This window comes from Ochotona curzoniae, unplaced genomic scaffold, assembly GCF_017591425.1.
Source record: "Ochotona curzoniae isolate NIBS_2020 unplaced genomic scaffold, NIBS_Ocur_1.0 contig_1, whole genome shotgun sequence".
NCBI classification, from domain to species: domain Eukaryota; kingdom Metazoa; phylum Chordata; class Mammalia; order Lagomorpha; family Ochotonidae; genus Ochotona; species Ochotona curzoniae.
Genome location: NW_024464918.1, coordinates 23,488,213 through 23,508,583, shown reverse-complemented (window position 1 = coordinate 23,508,583; position 20,371 = coordinate 23,488,213). Strand labels below are relative to the sequence as shown.

General features: G+C 45.3%; 1 protein-coding gene across 1 annotated transcript in view; it reads left to right on the top strand.

Moving 5' to 3' along the window:
- Positions 1-20,371, top strand: part of SH3RF2 (SH3 domain containing ring finger 2) — a 102,666-nt gene that overhangs the window by 65,605 nt on the left and 16,690 nt on the right. The window contains exon 5 of the mRNA XM_040999284.1: positions 19,962-20,053. Coding sequence (XP_040855218.1) covers positions 19,962-20,053 — 92 coding nt within the window. The remainder of the gene's footprint in view (positions 1-19,961; positions 20,054-20,371) is intronic.

Genomic DNA, 20,371 nt, shown 5'->3' with positions numbered 1-20,371 from the left:
TATATACCCTCAATAACCTAGTAACAAGACCCTGGGTCAACTTCACAGACAGTACTAAGTATTTATTTTTTGCTTTTGTTTCTATTTTTGTGTGTGTGTGTGTGTGTGTAAGTACACAACTTACTTAGTCTTGGTCTACTGACAGCATTAAACTATATTATCATCATCAATTTTAAACATCATCATTAATCCCAAAAGGAACCCTCTACCCTCTTGGTGGTTACTCCCTGAACCTTCTCTTTCCTCTAACCCGACATAAGCAACTACTGATCTATTTTCTGCTTGTCCAGATTCGCTCGATCTGGACATGTTATATGAACAGCAGCATGTAGGTTTTGGTCCTTTATGGCTGGCTTCATTCACTTAGTAGAATGTTTCAAGATTTCATCCATTGTTTTACATTTATCAGTGCTCCACCCATGTTTATGGTCAAATAATATTCCCGTTTGTAAATTAGCCACATTTTGTTTGTCCATTTATCAGAGGATGACTGTTAGGGCTGTTTGTATGCTTACTGCCTATCATCAATAATGTTGCCACAAACATGTGTATACAAATTTTTGTGTAAACATATTTTCATTTGAATATATGTCTAGGAGCATAATTACCAGATCATATAAGTAACTCTATGCCTGACTGTTTGAGAATTTGTCAAGTATCTTCCAAACTGACCACGCCATTCTATACTCCCACCAATAGTCTGTTTGTTCCAATTTGTCCGTATCTTCACCAACAGCCGTTCTATTATCTTTTCTATTTTAGTCCTCTTACGGAATGTGAAGTGGCATCTCATAGTGGTCTTGATTTGCATTTCCCTGATGCCTGGTAATACTGAACATCTGTTCACATGCTTAATGGGCATGTGCTCTTTAGAGAGCTATTCTTACCCTTTGCCCATTTTTAAATTGGGTTATTTGTCTTCTTATTACTGACTTTCAAGAATTCTGTATTCTCAAAACAAGTCCTTTATGAGGTATATGGCTTACAAAATTTTCCCTCTATTCTGTAGGCTGACATTTCATTTTCTTTATGGTAAACTTTGAAATATAAACTTTTTTATTATCATGTCCAATCTATTTATTCATTTCTTTGGTGCTTGTGCTTTCTCATACCTTAAAAAAAAAAAAAAACACTGCTTGATCCACATTTAAACATCTACGTTTTTCTTTTTAGAGTTTTTAGTTGATGGTTTTGGCATAAACATTTAGGTTGATGTTACATGTTTGTATCTGTTGTGTGCCATGGGTCTTGGTGCTGATATGCAATTGTCCCAGCACCATTTATTGAAAAGCCTGTTCTTTCCTCTATTTTATTATCTTGCATGATTGCTTCCCTTTTTACATTAAAATTCAGACTGAGACGTTATCAGCCTGCCCAACCCATTGTAAAGTTTCCCGTTGGCCTTTCACCTAAGGGTTTGAGCATTATTTTATTTGGGATGGCTAAAAGTTAACAGTTTATATTTAAAATTTCTCCTAGTTGTTTAAGCTGCAAACCTTCCAAAATATTCACTCTTTTCTGAGAGTTCGTCATGTGTAAGACTCTGCATTGTGCACTCTGTCAAAACTGTCTCAGCGGGAGCCCCACACCTGCACATCACGCCCGGAGGAGTCCAAAGCTCATGTCCATAGCTATAGTTCTCTCTCTTTCTCTCTCTCTACCCCTCTCTCTGACTTTGCCTCCTTCCCTCTCATGTTTGTTCATGAGCATTTGCCTAGCTCAAAGACAGAGCTCATTTAGCACCACCCTCCTGTCTGGCATGTTTGCCATCACTGAACTAATATTCCTTTTTCCACTGGTCACTGCCAGCTGGACCAAACTTTCCTGCCTGCCTGTGCCAGTCTCCTTGTTTATACCCTTATCACTGCCCTCGGGCTGGCCTCAGCCTGGCCTCTCTGCCACACGCTCATTCCCTGGCCCTTCCTGAGCTCTGGTTCCTACACTTGGACTGACACCAGAAGGAAAGGAGCCTGGGTTTGTTCAGTGTGGAGCAGAAAGGTCTCCTCGGGCTGCTATGGGAGGATGGGGGGTGAATTTGTTTTGCCAAGCTTGGGTTTGCAGCATTAGTTTTCTGTTCCTGTGCTCAACAGAAAGAAGGAACAGAAATCAAAATATAAAGAATTTGGGGACATACAAGAAATCTCTTTTACTAAGACTGTTAAAACAGTTAAGTTCTGAGGGGTAGGCATCTGGCCTAGCAGCATAAATCACCACTTGAGATGCTTATAGCCCAAATAATTCAACTCCTGAGCAGTGGTCTGGCCTCCTGGAAGTCAGCAGGTGATGGCTCAAGATCTTAGGGTCCTGTCATCCAACATGACAAAACTAGAGAGAGTTCTAGATTCCTGGTCATAGCCTGGTACAAGTGACTGTTGTAGGCATTTAGGGAGTGAACCAGTGGATGGAAGGTCTCTGTCTTCCCCTATCCTTTCAAATAAAATACAAATAATTAGCATTTAGCTAGCATTTAAAAAAAAAACACCTAAATTCTGAAAGTGCTATGCTGTGGGAAATGTTTACTGCTTTATTTTTTATTTTGTTTATTTTTCCTATAGAGGGAAGGAATCTTAGTGTAATTACAAAGGTTTTAAAATTTTTTTTTTATTTTTATTATTGCTATTTCTATTTGAAAGGCAGAAATACAGAGGAGAGACAGAGCAATAGAGAATGATCTTCCATCTTCTGGTTCACTCCTCAAAATGGCTGCAACAGCTGAGGTGTGGTCAATCTGAAGCCACCAGTCTGAAGCCTGGAGTTCCTTCCAAGTATCCCACATGGGTGCAAGGGTTCAATGACGTGTGCCGTCCTTCCCTGCTTTCACAGGCCATCAGCAGCAAGCTGAATTGCAAACGGAACAGCAAGGACTTGAACCAATGCCCATGTAGAGTGCTGACCCACACAGAGAGGCTTAACGTACTACACCATAGTACTAACCCCAAAAGATTTTGAGTGAGCTTCTTGTTATGGCCTGTGTCTAATGACTAATTGACACTGAACTAAATGTGTGCCCCATAAAGCCTCAGTGTCCCCGTCTTCGAAACAGGATAAATTCTTCCGTGCAGGATTCTTTGCAAGGATTAGCAATCATCCAGTAAGCTCTTTGGTTATTATCTGGTTAGTCACTTTCCCCCTTTCTTCTCTCTAAAGAGAGCTTCTAGAATAGGTCATCTTTTGTGAGGCTAAAGAGAATCCCTGATTTACAGCAGGAAATGAGCTAACTGTTTTTTATAATCCAGATAACTCCAATAATCTGAATTTTTTCCTGTGTTGTATTGTTCATAACAACTAACAAATATGGCATGGGTAAGGAGGTAGTAAATTTATTTCATATGTGAGAAAAGGAACTTTTTAGCAGCAAAAGGAACTTTTTGAAGAGACTCAAGGTTACAGCTGTAGAACTAAATAAATTAATTTCCATTTAGAACAGAACTAACAATCCACATTGTGCATGAATTCCTAGCCCTGAGCCACACTGTCCCAAGGTGACAGCAGCGAGGGTTTGCTTCATCATTTAACTGTGAAGCTCCGGACAAGACGTTCTGCCTGCTGCTCCCTGTTCTCTGCTCCGCTAGGGAAAGCGGTAGAGTCAACAGCACTTTCTGAAGATAGACAACCCCGATGGGGAGTTGTCCTGTGATCAAGGTTATGGTTAGAAGCCCTCCCATCTTCCGGCTGTGCACACACCACAGTCCTGTCATCTTTCGGACTTTTGCAAAGTTTTCTTCACCCCAGCAGGTGCCATGTAAGGCAACTCTCTAAGGCAGAGAGCTTTTTAGCACAGAGCTTTGCAAAAACTATAGGTTCTGGGGGTCAGCTAGATCTGAGGAGGGACTGACATTGCTTCAACAATAAACAGAATAACCTTGGGGCAAAGTACTTAATCTCCCTGAAGCTCAGTTTTTATATCTGCAAAATGAGACTGCTGTGAGGCTAAAACGAGGCAATGCGTGTACCTGAGATAATGGCCTTGGGTTTAGCAGCGGTAAATGGCTCCATAAATCTTCTCTCAGTTATTACGATTGGGTCAAGCCAGGAAGCTGTAACCATCCTCTGGCCTCCCTGCTCCATGCCCTACCTGTGCCAACAGGCCTCCCCAGGAATGAGACTCATCAGCCACAGAACTTGGAGCGCTGACCTGCCGGGACCTGCCGTGGAATGCAGAGGCTTCCCAAAGCCCCTTCACTTCCCCAGATGAGCAGTGACAACTCCGCAAGAAAAGAAGGAGTATGACTTTGGCCTTGCATGTGGCAGAGCTGCCAGGTGCACCTCTGGGGCAACTGCACAAGTGAAGAGACAAGGACTTTGGTCCAAGGAGGTGGGGATAAAGGTGGAGCTGGCTGTCTGCCCACTGTTTCTGATACGTACCTTTCAGCTTTTTGTGTGAGTGCTAGCCTCACCTGCTGTGCACCCAGAGCCTACAGTGAGCCCTAGCTGCAGAGCCCCCCACAGCCTGTCTGTGAACAGGTTCATGTGTGTGTGACATGCACCAGGCACTGAGTGAGCACAGGTCACACAGGGAGTAAGACACATGAACTGTGGAACCTCACACCTGGCAGGGAATGCAAGTACTAAACAACATGTTACAAATACTTGATGACAAGATGACAAGCGTCATGCGGCACAAGGATGGACTGTGAAGGGAGCATGTGGTGGAGAGTCCTAGTAGTCTGGGAATCATAGGAGCCTGCCTGGAGGAAGCAATCTGCAGGTGGAGACATGAAGGGTAAGAAAAATCCCAAGTCAGACAGGTAAGAAAGGGAGGCAAGCTGAGGTCCTGTGGGTGCAGCCAAGTGTCCTTCACCCAGAAGTCCTACGGGCTGCACCTGCACTCCTAGACACAGTGACAGCTGCGGCCCTCCCATCCACAGCCCTGCCTGAGCTCCCTGAGGTCCTCTGATTTCCGGTGACTGAAAGAGCTTTGGTCATTAACCTGGTCTCGCTCCTTGCTTCAGCATTTCTCCAATGAGAGGTTAAACTTGACATCATCATTCTGTCCAATTAATGCTGGGAGGTAGAGCCACAGATGACACTCGGCCCTGCCTCGGTGAAAGATGGAGCAGGCCTGCCTGCACCTCATACATTTAACATGGATAAGGAAGTAGCCAGGGACAGGGGGCACTCACAGCCAGGGCCATGGGAGCCTGCAATATACATGCATGCACAGAGAGAGAGAGAGAGAGAGAGAATAAGGAGGAGAAGAAGGAGGAGGAGGGAAAGAAGGAGGAGTAAAAGGAGGAGAAAGGCAGTGAGAAGGAGAAACACAGAAGCAAAACAAAATATAATGGCAGGCAAATGAGAAGAGCGCACACAGCCGCGGCCTGAGAGAAGCCTGGACACAGGACACTGCATGGACCTTAATGGTCCAGTGGCCTTGAGCATGAGGATCAGCCTTGCCAGACCTCACTTTCATCATCTTCAAAAGGGAAGAAGCTTCACAGCATCTTCTATATCCTGCTGTTAGGTCAGTGGTTAGGGCATTCCCACACGGAAGGGCCTTTCAAACTCAGCACCTGAGGACATGGGAGGCCAGAGAGTTCTCCATAGCAAGGCTGCCAGGTACACCGTGAAGATGCCAGCAGCACCCTTGGCCTTATCCCACCAGATGCCTGCAGATCCCGGCACCCACCACAGCAATAAGACATGCCTCCTGACCTTGCCAAGTGTTCCCTGGGGTCAACATCGCCTCTCCTGTGAACTGCCAATGTGTGGCCTATACCAAGTACAGGTGATTGGCCACGGAGCTAGGGCCTGGGTACACAGTTACCCCTTCTGAACAGTCACAGTAGAACAGTCTTCCCAAGCACACACAAGAATGTAAGGGTTTAGAAGCACGAAACTTTTCCATCAGCAGGACAGCATGTGTTGCCAGCACCTGTTGCTGGATATGTGCGAGCAGAGATTAACATGCCCTGGGCTGGAGAAGCTGAAGGGACATGTATCTGCACGGAGCAGACTGCTGAAACAGGTTTACCTGCCTCTGCTGCTCAACTTGAAGGCAAAGGGGACTCATTCGACCATAAACCTGCATCTTGCATACACTCCACCTTAACAGATGTTACCATTGCCATGTTAGACAGAGGAATTGAGGTCCAGAGAAGCTAAGTTATTAGCTCCAAGTTACTCAGCAAGTACACATCAGGGTTTGGATCAGAATCCAGATCTGATGGTTATCCCTACCCAGCCTCTTTCCCTACCCAAGGCAGCAGTAATGGGCAACTCCCAGGCTAACTCAGTCATCCATAGAAACTGTGTATTATGGGACAGCAAACAGGGTCAGTAGGAAGCAATGATGGGATTGATTAGCAATGTCTATCATGTACCCTGAAGTAGGAAATAAGGACACATATTTTATGTATTTACCATCCCCACACAGACCTGTAAAGCTGATTCGGTGATTCTGTGTCCTCCTACTTGGCATCCTCAGGAGACTATGCTGAGTTCAGGGTGCAGCCACTGTGCTGCATGCCTCTTCCACTCACAAGCTGAAAATCAGGCCTTCTCCCTAAGTGAAAGTTTCTACAGAGGACATCAAAGGGCTATGTTCTCCCATTGTCTTCCTGGAAAAGCAAGACATGAGCCTCTATCAAAGCCCTTTGCTAATGCCCCAGTAATCTTATTTTTGGTGAGCAACACTTTCTTAAAAAACAAAAAGAAAGAAAATGCCAAGGAAATGGGCCATTTTCTTTATTGGACTCCTATTTCCCATCCCTAAGCAGCCAAGCTCTGGTGGAAAATTTCACAACTAGATGTGCAATAAAACCTACTTAGCATATGCAAAGAATGTCACAAATGCCAGCTTGTCTGACTCCAAGATGCCTGAACTCAGAAGGCCCAGCTTTCTCACACTTCGCACAGGGCACCTCGGAGGACAGAGAGGGCAAAGTCAAAAGCGGGAACAATTGTCTGCATTCACTGAACTCAGCTCCAGCTGCCCAGCTGGGCTCCTGTACTCTTCCCCAGCACCTCTGACATGGCCTGCATGATGGTGACTAAGCAAGTCTCACTGCCTTCACACTCCGGTCACAAACATGATATACCTGCTACATGCCAGTTGTCTATTCGCTCAAATAAGAGTCCCTATCATGTGCCAGACCTTGGGTGTGCACTAAGGAACAAGCCCTACACACAGATTTGAACCAGACTTGCACTGAGGGGCACAGAACATTTGCTACTTTGATGACCTTGTGTCAAGTAACCAGGACACTGGTGAGGTCCTTGCTTTTCAAAGTTTATTCTCTGCACCTGGAATTTGACCCTTGCTGGGCCCTCATCTCTCTATGTAAGCAGAGATTTGGTGAAAGACGTGAATGACTGTATAAAGAATTCTTGTAAGACTGAGGACTGGATAAAGAAAATTGGATAATGAACACACTCACCCGTATCCAGTCTACCCACCCCAAACTGTTTGTGCTGTAGGCGCCTGAAATTATCCACTGCCCTTCCATTTTGGGAGTTGTAATTGGCAAACTATGACCTAGGGGCCATAAAACAGCCCACTGCCTGTCTTAATATGGCTATCAAGTTAAGAATCGTTTTCATAGGTGGAGGAAAAAAATCACAAGAATAACACTCTATAACAAGTGGAAATCATATGAGATCCCATTTTCAGTGTCTAAAGGTGCACTGGCTTCCATTCTTGCCATGTTATCTATACTTTCCTGCTACAGTGGCAGAGCTGGGGAGTTGTGACAGAACCAATATGCAAAGCCTAAAATCCTTACTGTCTGGCCCTTCACCAAATTACTGTAGAGACCTCTGAACTAAATCGCTGTCTTCTTCCTTTAAGATCCAAACACCCTAGGGTCTCGCATCTTCTGAGGTTCCCAGTGCCTTTGGGGAAACATGTGCACCTGTTCACTTTCTGCCCTATGGGGAGGATGCTGTGCTGGATGCATGGAAAGGCACCATCTGATTCCTCACAGCTGACCTGTGTAGGCTTCCGGGGGCGGGGGCGCTCCTGTCCCTTCCCACTTTGTTTCAGAATTAACCTCAGACCCTATATTGCTGGGTAACTAGTATCCCTGAGCCTGGTGTGGAGAGGTATTTGGTGAACATATTAGCTGGCTGTGTGAATGAGGAACTAAGTGAGTCCTCACTGATGTCTGTGTACCTTGGTATGTCAATAAACCTAAACAAAGGACTGACAAATAAATTCATGTAAAAACTAAGGTATAGCAAGATTTGGTGAAAGATGTGATTGACTGTATACAGAATTCTTGTACGAATGAGGACTGGATAAAGAAATAATCACATAAGTAAATGAAGGATGGGAAGGATCGCCGGGGTGGGTGAGTGACAAGTGAATGAAGGGTCTGGGGTCTCAGCAGGTACCACATAAATTGGAGCAAATGCGTCAGTGCCCATCTCTGCTGATCTCATCATTTGGCCCCGCTTGCACAAGACCCGCCAGCCCTGGGGATTTGAGGCTTAATCGATACCCTCCCTTGCTGAGGGTGTGCCCCGGCTTTGGTGCTTTCATGCCCTGTTGGAAAGGCAGAACCACCTGTACCCCTGGGCGTAAGGCCTGGCAGCTGTACCAGTCTGCCACCTCCCATGAACTGAGAGTGTGCTCTTCCCTGGTGTCCCCAGTTGCAGGTGAATAGGACCTGGGCCAAAAGCTGAGCACTGCACCAAGACACACCATCCAAGGGCAAGGGATGTCCAATGTGTTAGTACTGAATCAACCTCATAGGCACAATCATACCAGTTGAGTAGGAAGGCATGGAATCCAAACATCCTATCTACGTTGGTCCCCTTGTTATTCTGTTTCTTTTGTAGCACTTATTTTATTCGCCTTTTTCCCTGTTTATAACTCTGTGTGCTGTTTGGCTTCTTCCTTCACTCACTCTAAGCTCTGTGAGGACACAGCCAGACACACAGGAAGCTCAGCAAAGATGGGATTAAAACAAATGAAACAGATCTGGAAAGAAAGACAAGGAAAGCAGCCACCAGGACATGATCCCCTCTTGTCAGCTCTGGACCTGAACTGGACTCTGTTGCCAAAGCCTTCGATGATTTTCCACAGCCATTTCCTCCCTGACTACAATTCTTTAAAAATTGACGAGTATAAGAGGGCTGGTCCTTTAACTGGGGCTGGGACCAGGGTAAAAAAAAAAAGTTGTCTCAGTTTGGGCCAATGGCCCTCGAGCCTAATGTGTCCTCTCCCTCAGAGCCACAGCCCAGTGTCACATCCTGTGCCTCAGGTGGTCCATTTAAGGGTGCCCATAAAAACCCCATAGAGAAAAGACTGGGAAAAGCCTCCCAGATCTCTCCACAGGCTTAGCAAAAACTTGGTAAATGTTTCCTGGTCCAGCAGCCCTGCAGATTCATCACCAAAAATGAAGAAGACTCTTGTCTGAGGGTCCCACACTCCTCAAATCTTTCCCTCCATCCTTCCTGCAGCACCACCTGATCCTGCCTCCACATGCCCAAGCTGCCTTGCATGCTCCAGAGAGGGATAAGGGGGCTGCTTCTGATATCACTGCTCAGGTTTGTTTGAATCCTAGTTCAGCTTATCCCCTGGCTGTGTAGCCTTGGGCAAATTAATATGGCATGCTCTTAGCTTGATGATGATGATGATAGTCTTTTAGTCCTGTGGCTTGACGTGATGATGACATATGATAATCAAGTGCTTAGGCATGTGTGGCCCCTAGCAAGGATTCTGTAGACTTAGTGCTTTGGGTGGTTGTGGTTATGGCTATCTGTTTTGGTTTTCCCATCTTATCTCAGTGAAATTACAACTGTGCTTCCTCAGCCACCTCTTTTCATCTTCACATTGCCTCACTGGGAGCTCAAACACCCAGAGCTGTCATCTGGAGGGGACCAGACATCCCCAAAGCTTACTTTTGATGTTACACTCAGGACCATCAGTCCCTGAGCACTCTCTGGTGTCACTGAGAGAATGACACCCTTGTTTTGTGGGAAATTTTTGGCTAGGGAGAAAGCTGAGCTAAAGGGTATCAAACAGAAGTAAAGAATAGGAATTATGAGTGCCCCCAAAATGTCCCTCACTAACACCAGCAGAAGTGACCACTGGAAGATGGACACTTTTTTTACTTCCATCCCAGATGGACCACTGAGTCCGCTGGGACACTGAACCAAACACTGATGGAATGCTTTGGTATTTCACTGTCAAAGCTGCAGATACTCATAAGAAACATCTATGTGACCCAAGGATGTGCCAAAATGAGGAATTCCTTCCTTCTCAATGCAAGTCCATGATCTGCTCATGGTTTCACAGCAAAAGAAGAGCAAAGCTGGACTCCACCATCTGTGCAAGCTGAATGCAGAGCCCTTGTTCTCAAGGCTCTGCTGTCTCTAGACTGCTTTTGGCCTGTTCCCATCCTGCTCTCCCTGCGGGTCCAATTTCCTTAGTACAGGAACAACCTTTCACCACCAGTCTCCGCCATAAAGGCCACTTTCCAAAGACTGAAATTCATTCAGTCTATCAGCATGGAAGTGGAAATTTCTAGATGTACAGAGACTGCCCAGCTCTGGGATGCTTTTGTTGGAAAAAAAAATGGTCCCGATTTAGGATGAAAGGCATATCGACACAGAATCTACTGTGTTCATGAGACCATTGGCTTTGCGACTGGTCCCCCAGACCTGGCACAGACCTGGCTTGGCACTTAGGAAATGAATAAATAACTTTCAGGATCCTAAAGCAAAGTTACAAGGAAGTTTGAGTTTCTGTAACATTTAATGAAGGCCAGTGAGGGGCTCAATTATAATTATGGCCAAGCAGTTACTTCTTCAAACAGCTCATTCAGACTAGGAAGCCCAGGATTATAATTAGGGTTCTGGTGTACCCTGGCATTTCATGAAACATTAACACAGCCACCACTAGCACCACTACCACCAGCCCAGCCACTGCCTTGACACCCAATTCCTGCTGTGAAGGCAGTAAGTATGAGGTTGAAAGGGGCGGAGGGAGTGGCAGGAGGAGCATTTGAGCCCCAGCAAAGGACCCAACTTAAAGGGAGAGGATTTTGTGTTTATGATCTGCAGTGTAGATCATATCTCTGCTTTTTCCCAGGAAGCCAATACAAAGCACAGCTTCAGAAAAGTGCCAGGCCTCTCTTCTCCCTGAAAGCCTCTGCATGCGTGGGCAATCGACAGTCCAATCTGGTGTCGGGAAGGGAAGTTTGCTAAAACCATGTCCACACACAGGGACACACAGCCCCCCGCTGACTCTTCTTCACAGGGAATTGTGGCTTTGGCGACTGGCCTTTGTGCCCTAGAGAATGGCTCCTTCCTTCTTCATTCTGAGAAGCTCTGGTCACCCACCTCTTCCCCCTACAGCAGCCTTGCATGTCTCCCATCTCATAGCAAGAACAGCAGGAACCATTTCTTGAGCAATTTATATGGGCCAGACATTACTTTGTATTCATGTTGTGACTGAATCCTCACAAGAGTCTCCATCGTATCTGTTATTGCCCCTTTAGTGCATGAGGAAACCGAGGCTCAGAGACAGTTACACTGCCAAAACCCCCGTGCATGCCAGACAGCCCCCAAGTCCATGCTCCCATATCCCTGGCTACCCCATGTTCCTCCCAGAAGCTCAAAAAGTTCACCTCTCGGTTTATCTTCAACAAAAAATGCCTATAGAAAAAACATCAAAGACACCATTTCTGAGTTCAACAACTCTCAATAATCCTTCATAATACTATAATAACCATTAGAGAAATGTACTCTGTGGTTCAAAATCTTCCCTCAAAAAAAAAAATCTGAGACCCACATAGATTGAAAAACACATTACTTCACATTTCAAAAAAAAAAAAAAAAGGATACTAGAACTTCTATACAAACCTATTCTAAAGGCTGGGTGATGAGAAAACATTCCCCAGTTCCTGTCATGAGGCCAGCATATTCGAAGGCAGAAACAGACATCTCTGGCCAAGTGAAGTTTCACCTCACTCATCAACACAGATGCAAAGATCCTGAAGTGCACAGCTAAACCCAGGAATGGATGGAAATAGAATACATCAGGGCCAAGTTGGATTTTTGCTAAGATTGGAGGCTTAGTTTAACATTAGACAATTAATTCATATAATGTATCATATTAACAAAAGAGAAAATTAGGTGACATATTCAATAGGCATAGAAAAAATGATAAAATTCATCCTTTATACATTTTTATGAAAATTTATCGCACTAGGAAAGAAGCAAACTTCCTTGGCATGATTAGTGAAATTCCTCTAAAATCTGCAGCAAACATCATCCCCTTAATGATGAAATGCTGAATGAAGCCTTTCCCCTTCAGGTTGGAAAAAACAATAGGATGCCCAGGATCATGTCTCTGCTCAGTGCCACACTGGGGCATCCCAATAAGACAGGACAAAGCAGCAGAAGGTATAGCATTGAAAAGGAAGCCACAGAATTGGCCATCTTTATTTTTTTGTCTATACAAAGAACTCAAAAGAATCTAGAAAAAAATGTGTTGGGATAAATATAAGCTCATGAAGATTACCAAATGTATATCGATGTAAGAAAGTCAGTTGTATTTCTATACATCAAAAATGAAATACATTTTTTAAAGATGCAATTTAAAGCAGCAGCTAGAAAAATTTGAATCACTAGAAATAAATCCAAGAAAAGGTATGCAAGACCTTCATCTAGAAAATGTTAAAACTTTACTGAAAATTTTTTTTTAATTTTATTGCATAGTCAGATATACAGAAAGGAGGACAGACAGAGATGAAAACCTTCCATCCACTGATTCACTCCTCAAGCGGACGCAATGGCTGAAGCTGAGCTGATCAGAATGCAGGAGCCAAGAGCCTCCTCAGAGTCTCCCATCCCTGTGCAGGGTCCCAAAAGTTTAGGCTTGCCTTGACTGCTTTCCCAGGCCACAAACAGGGAGCTGGATGGGAAGTGGGGCTGCCAGGACTAGCACCAGCACCCATATGGAATCCCATGTAAGGTGAGGACTTCAGCTGCTAGGCTATGGCACCAGGTCCCATCGAAAGCTATTGTTATGATTTGAATAGGATTTGGCTTCCCAAACTCATGTATACATATAAACTGCAAAGCTTATGTTAAGGGGTTACGTTAATATATACATTTATAAGCCTATGCTATGGTATGTTATGCCCCAAACATAGATTAGGGAAGAGGCCTGATTCAGCTTGGGTGCCTGAAGCTGAATCCTTTGGACTAGGCTGCCAGCATGGAGCTCCATGGTGGACTCACAATGGCTGCATCAGGAGAGGTCACACAGCAGGTAGGGGAAGAGTTTGTGCTCTTTGTGCCTTCTCGCTGCTTCCTCCCTCCGCCATCAGATGCCCACAGAGGCAGGGCCTCCTGTTCTCGGGCAGTAAACGTCCAGACTACAAGCTAAAACAAGCCTTCCTCCTTGTCTGAGTTTCCTTCTCTGACTATTTTGGACATTAAACACCTAAAATACATGAAGATTTCTACCATGTTCTTGGAAGACTCGCTACCATAAAGATGCTGAATCTGCCCAGATTTATCCATGAATTCCAACCATGAGTATTTGTTCACTCTTATGGAACTCAGAAGGTGACTCTCAAATTTCAAATGGAAGAACAGAAAGTCATGCGCTGAGATCCTTCTAACAAAGATGATGAAATCTGGCTGGGGTGAAAGCGAGACTTACCTGTTCAGACACCCAATTTCATTTTAAAGCTATAGTCATTCAGATGGTATGAACCGAGCACAGAAATTCTATTGAACATTCTGGACATCCCAGAAACAGTCACTGTGCAGAAGCCTGTTTTATGGCAGAGCAGGCTTTGAAGATCAGATGGAGAGGATGAACTACGGCACTGGACTAATTGGGTATCCATGTGGAACAAGATGAAATTGGATTCCCCCCTTGTCAAAAATCAATTCCAGGCGGATTAAAGACTTAAATGTGAAAGGCAAAACTATAAAGCTCTTAGAAGACAATATAGAAGTATATCGGTGTGACCTTGTTGGAGGGAGGATCTTTTATTTATTCAAGATTCTTTTTAAAGTGTGAACCATAAGGAAATGTATTTTAAAATGTACAAGAATTTATTTCTTCAAAACACACCGCAGATACCACACAAATAACTCATATCCAAAAACTATTAGAACCTCTTAACTTTAGAAAAGTAAATAAACAACCTGAAGAGGGGGAACGGGGGAGGACCCAGGGCACGAAGAGCATCTCATTCAGCAAGAATGGCCCGTGAACACTTAAGAAGCTCAGGCTCTTTGCCATTCAAAGAAAATAATTGTTAAACCACAATAAGGCAGCATTTCACACCCACTAGACAGACCAGTATTGAAAAGCCATGTACTACCATATGCAGGTAAGACAGTGGGGCAGCAGGGACTGTCATTTGCTGCAGGTGCAAGAGTACATAGTTACAATGTTATGATGGGAAACAGTCTACCTAATAAAGCAGCACAGGCTCTTTCCCTGTGGTCCATCAATCCCACTGTTAGGCATATCCTGGAGAAACTCCCAGCAGATACACCAGGGACATGTACAAGGCTGGTCAGAACGGCCCCACACTGAAAACTGCCCAGATAACACATAATAGAATGCCTGCACAGTAGTGTATTCATGCAACGAAATCTGACGCTGCAACAAAAATTAGCCACACATTCACACAGAAGCTTATTGCCAAGTGAAAGATGCCAGTCACAGAAGATACACAGTGTTATGTCTGCTCAGAAATGCTCAAAGACAGGCAAAACTCAGTAACATTGTTTAGGAAGGTATGCCAAGGTGGGATATACTAGTTAGTAAAGCTCTGTGATGATTTACACAGATTTCAGGGCAGTGCTGCCTCTGGGAGTTGGGAGATGTGATGGTGGAAGACAGGCAGAGCCTAGGAGGGCAGCAGCCAATGGCTGCTTTTGATTCTGTTTCTGAAGTTGAGTGGTGTGTATCCCATATCATACTATTCTTAAAGTGTCACATAAAATGACATACATACTTGTATGTTTCATGGACCCATAATGTGAAGATTTAACAGCAACAAAAAAGAAGAGGTAGGAAACCATGAGAAGGTCTGGGCAACTGAAGTAGCCAGAGTGGCCTACTCACAGGCCAAGAAGTGAGCGGTTAATACATCCCCCGACCCATCCCTCGAGTGCCGGGGTCCACTTGCAGTTCCACCGGCTCCTCTGCGTCCTGGCAGACCTGGGCAGAAAGCACTGATGACTCAAGTGGGAGTCCTGGATTGAGCTCAAGGCTCCTGGCTTCAGTGCAGATCAGTCCCGCCTGTTGCAGGCATATGGGGGAGTGAACGAGCTAATGGGATCTCTCTCTTTCTGCCTCTCAAAGAAATAGATTAAAACTAACTTGAAAATAAAAGGCTGTGGGGGACAGTGAAGGAGGAGAGCAGCAGACAGCAGCCAGGTCACAGAGGATGTGTTAGGCCTCCGTGAGGATTCGAGCATGAGTGAATCTGCGGACTCTACCCATCATGGAGATTCTATTTTTTTTTATTTTAAGAGGGACCTGCCAACCACATCAGGTAGTATTTTGGCTTGCAGGACAAATACCCAGGACTTGCAGGTGAGGCTGGCTCTGAGATGGACATAGGTGGAGAAGGACCAAGCGGTTGGGCAGCAGCAGTTACAGTGCTGGTGGCACTCATCTCTTCTGGGTCAGATTCCACCTGTCCTTGGACTTAATCTGTATCACAGAGGATGCCTGACAGAGACCGTGACCCTCCTAGCCATGAATGCACAAACAACAGAATGGTCAAGTTGGCCGGCTGGGTATATCTGCCCCTGGTGGCCACAATGCAATCCACAAGTTTGCTATTCTCCAGAAAAGGCTTTGAGCTTCAGGTTCTTGTTCCTGGTGTCAGCCTGACCCCCAGGTGCTGGCCTCCTCCAGGAAATTGTATCTTCTGAGTGAATTGGGTGTAATGACAATGGTGCCTCTATATAAATGAACATTGCCTTTATAGCAAGTGAGAGTGAAACAGCCCATGGAGATCCCTACAAACCTCTCCTTGGGGCTCCCCAGGCATCTTGAGCTTCCACACCCCTGTGCTTACATAATTACAGGTTTAACTGCCTTCCTGGTACAAACACGGGGAATGGGGCGTGCTGTGTCTTGCTTAATGCACTAACTCCAGTGCTTCGTACAGTGCTGTGTCTTGCTTAATGCACTAACTCCAGTGCCTCGTACAGTGACGAGACCCCAACACAGTCCACATGTTGCAATTACTCAGTGTGACTGAAGGCTTTTATACGCTCTAGGCAGTAGTTGAGGGAGCTTTTAACTTGGTAAGTCAGATGATCCACTGCAGATGAACCTGTATCAGTGGATGCAGAAGCCACCATAAAATACCTTATTGTCTCTGGAATTCTGGCACCCCTGAGGGAGCACTCTGTGGGATCCAGGCCTTTCTCAGCTCCTGGCAGTATCAAAGTAGAGAACCACCCTCCTCCCATGTCCACCAAGTCCCCAGAGGCAACACGTAGCCCAGTGCCACAGCATGGGTTAGGAAACAAAGAGTAAACTTACATTCCAGAAAGCCAGGGGGACTTTCCTCTAGAAGAGAGAAGCAGGCCTGCTGCAGACCCTAGGTTGTGTCATTCCCACTGCATTTGTGCGTCCTGCCCCTAGTCTGACACCACACAGGACTGCCCCATGCACCCTCTGATGGAGAAATTCCCGGCAGAGAAATTCATCTACCAGCAGATCAAAATCAGTGAGGTTTACTGGACACTTAGAATGGGCCAGGCCCTGTGTGAAATCATTTAAATAGATTATCTTACCCCTAACAACTCTATGAGTGAGCAATAGCAGTACTGCCCTGGTTTTGAGAAATGATGAAGCCACAGGCCTGAGTACCGGGGTCAGAGGGCCCCTCCCGAGATTCCCGAGACGGGACTGCTGGCAAAAGCAACAGCAACTGCCAGAACTTTGCAAACTGCACCAGGCTACATTCCCACTTCCTTCTCTACCACCTGAAGACCTGGCAAACACCCAGAGACTACACCACTGTGGTTTCTTTAGTGGCTGATAAAGACTTATTTCAAATGAGTCATTTCCTTCAAAAGGGAGGGGGAAATGTGTTTAGATTTTAGCAGAAATGCTCACCTCCACCCCAGACTCACACCCAAACCCACTCCCTGTTCTTACTCAGCACCCCAAGCCCTGTGCCAGGAAGCGTCCATCTCGGACAGACCTTAGCACAGCTGCATCAGCCTCCAGTGGCGCAGGCACCTGAGGTCACACTCGGCCCCCAGGGAAGGGGACACTGACTAGGCCCGTGCCCTTAGCAAGGCTGGGCCTCTTGTTTCCTATCCAGTGACAGGAGCCAACTTGCCTCCTCGGACGTTCGCCACCTCTGGTGTCCTCATTTACTGGGTGGGGCTTTCCCTGTCTCGTTTGGTCTGCCCTCCTTCCCACCCAGTTTCTTTCCTCTCTGTCTTTAGCTTGCTCTTTTCCTTGCTCCCCAGTCATTCATCACGCCTTCATCCATTCTGTCTTCTCCTTATTGGTTCTCTGGCCTGGAGGCCCGCACTTCCAGTTTGTCTCTTTTTTGACTGGCTTCCTTGCCATGAAAATCCGACTGTTGAGCTGAGCCATTTGCATGTCCTTCCCTGACCCATTCCAAAATTGGAGCGGATTCCATTTGGATGTTTCCTGACAATTAAGTGATGTGCAATAACATTTGTTTGCTTAACAACTTATTGCGGTTTAATTACATACAATAAAGGTTAACCATTTTAAGTATTCGATTCACTGACCTGGCAGATAGATACAGAATGTACTTGCTGTTAAAAATCAGGTCAGAGGACATTTACACCACCTCAGAAAGTTTTCTTGTGTCCCTTTGCAGTTAATCCTCTCCCCATCCAAGTTCTTGGCAATCCTTACTCTGTTTTGACACCACCATAGTTTTGGATTTGGGGAAGGGTTCAGTTTTATATAAATGATCTTGTAAAAAGTACATAGTCTTTTGTGTCTACTTACTATAGATGATATTATTGAAATTCATTCTTATCATTGCATGCATTCCTGAGGAGTATTCCACTGTGGTCGTATCACCATGTACTGCCTTGCCAATTGGCTGGCATTTTCCAGTCTTAAGACTGAATACAGTTGCTACAAACATCCACATACAAGTCATTGTATGGCCATATGGTTCTAGTTTTCTTGGACTGTTATGTGCTACATATTTGTTCAAAAGAATTCATCAACCTGCTTTCCAACGTAGTTGAAGCATCTTGTATCCCAACCACAGGTGTATCAGAACTCCAGTTGCTCCACAGTCTCTCCAACATGTGGTATGGGTAGTGTTTTTGACTTTTGCCATTTTCCGAGATGTATGGTAGCATCTCATGGGGACTTGTGTTTTCCCTGTGTTTTCTGGCTATTCTGTGTAGCCGATTTTGTGGTGTCCTTTGCCCATTTCCTGGGTGGGTGTGTCTCTCTCCTCTCTCCTTTCTCCTGCTGTCACTCCGGACCATCTTTCCTGTTTGACTCCACCTGTGCTCAGGGTCGTCTTCCATCTGCTCTTCTTTGCCTCTTTCCTCCTGGTTTGCATGTTCTCCCTTCTCTTTTCCTCCAGAATACATCAAAAAAGAAAGCCTAAAAACCCATTCCATATTAGAAATGGCTCCACCACAAGCCCACCAACCTCTGTTCTGGCCCGGGTCAGGGGAGAAAAGACCACCCCCCCTTCCCGAATGAAGGTGCAGAGAAGTAAAAAGACAGAGTCTGGTATCATGGGGAGCTGGCTTTTCATGCCAGCACTTCGCTGTGCCCTAAGTGATTAATGGTGTTTATGCATAGAAGTGCTTTTTATTTAAGCAACACTGGAAAATGGAGACTGGTAAATGAAACTGGTCCTGCTCAGCAGCAGCACAGCAGCCTCCCCAAATGTAAGATAAGTTGTGTGTAACAAGGTGCTTCCCAGGCACATCTCCTGAGTTCAGAAGGGGTTACTCTGCCCAATCTCAAGGAAGGTACAGCTCAGCCCTAAGCCCGCTCCTTTTCATGTCTGTTTGCAGGAACCAGGGTAATGACATTTGATTACTAACTCAGAACACTTAATGAAATATAATACCTTGGATGGGTGATTCTAGAATGATTTTTAAGAGCTTTATTGAGATATAATTCACCTACCATACAATCTACCCACCAAAGGGGTACAATTCTATGGGTTTTAGTTTGTACGCAGGTAAACGTAGCTGTAACTGGAATTTTCTGACAATTATCAGTTCCAAAACAAAGCCATATCATCCCCATATTCCTCTGTCCCCTCAACCATGGCAACTACTGATTTTCTTTCTGTGTCTAGTGTTAACCAATTCTAGACAATTCACATAAACAAAATCAAACAGTGTATAATGTTTTATGTCTGGTTTCTTTCATTTAGTAAAATGTATGGAAGGTTCATCAGATTTTTTGTATATATCAACATTTCATTCTTCTTATGGCTGGGTAATAATATCCCATTGTACAGGATATCCCAGATTTTTATTCATTCATAGGCTGATAGGCATTTGGGTTGTTTATACCTTTTGCTATTAATAGCACCATTGTCAATGTTCATCTGTAAGTTTTTGTGTATATGTGCATCTGCATTCTCCTGATGTATATACTATAGATTCGAGTACTATAGATCCAACTACTAGATCTTATATAAATCCTGTGCCAAATCATTAGAGGAATTGCAGACTATTTTCCAAAGGAGCTATATCATTTTACATTCCAACCAACAATGCCCTGTTGACTGCAAATTGGACAGCTCTTCCTAAGCAGCCTGTAGGAACACAGCTCTGGCACTCTCCCCCAGCAGGACACGCATCAGTCTGTCACTGCCCTGTTCTGACCATAGCCACACACCACAGAGAAGATGCATGGTGGGTGGTGCTGGGTGTGGCTCTTGATTTTCAGCTGTATCAGGCCTTTCTGCAGCAGTCCTGCTTACTATGGGCCTGACTTGTGCCATTCACTGGTTGTGCTTGTCTTTTTTTGTCTGTCTGTGCAGGTCAGCACTTACCAGTCCACGCCTGGCTCCCCGGGGCATTCCCCAGCCGTGGTCGGTCAACCTGGCTCCCAGCAACACCTCCCAGCCAACCTGTGAGTAAAAACTCAGCCCTTCCCCCAACATCCTGGCATAGGGCTCTGCCTTGCCAATCTCATGCCATTGAGCCTCCTCGTTACCACACCATCTGGCACAAGGCGACAACTCCCCTTCCTTTTCTACTGGAAGAAATCATGCTAACTCTCTCTCTCTCTCTCTCTCTCTCTCTCTCTCTCTCTCTCTCTCTCTCTCTCTCTCACACACACACACACAAACACACACATTAGCAGGCCACACAAGTGTAGCTCATCATTTTACAAAAGTAGAAAGACACTGGGAAATTTCAAGCTGCTTCATCTCTGGGAGATCAGGGC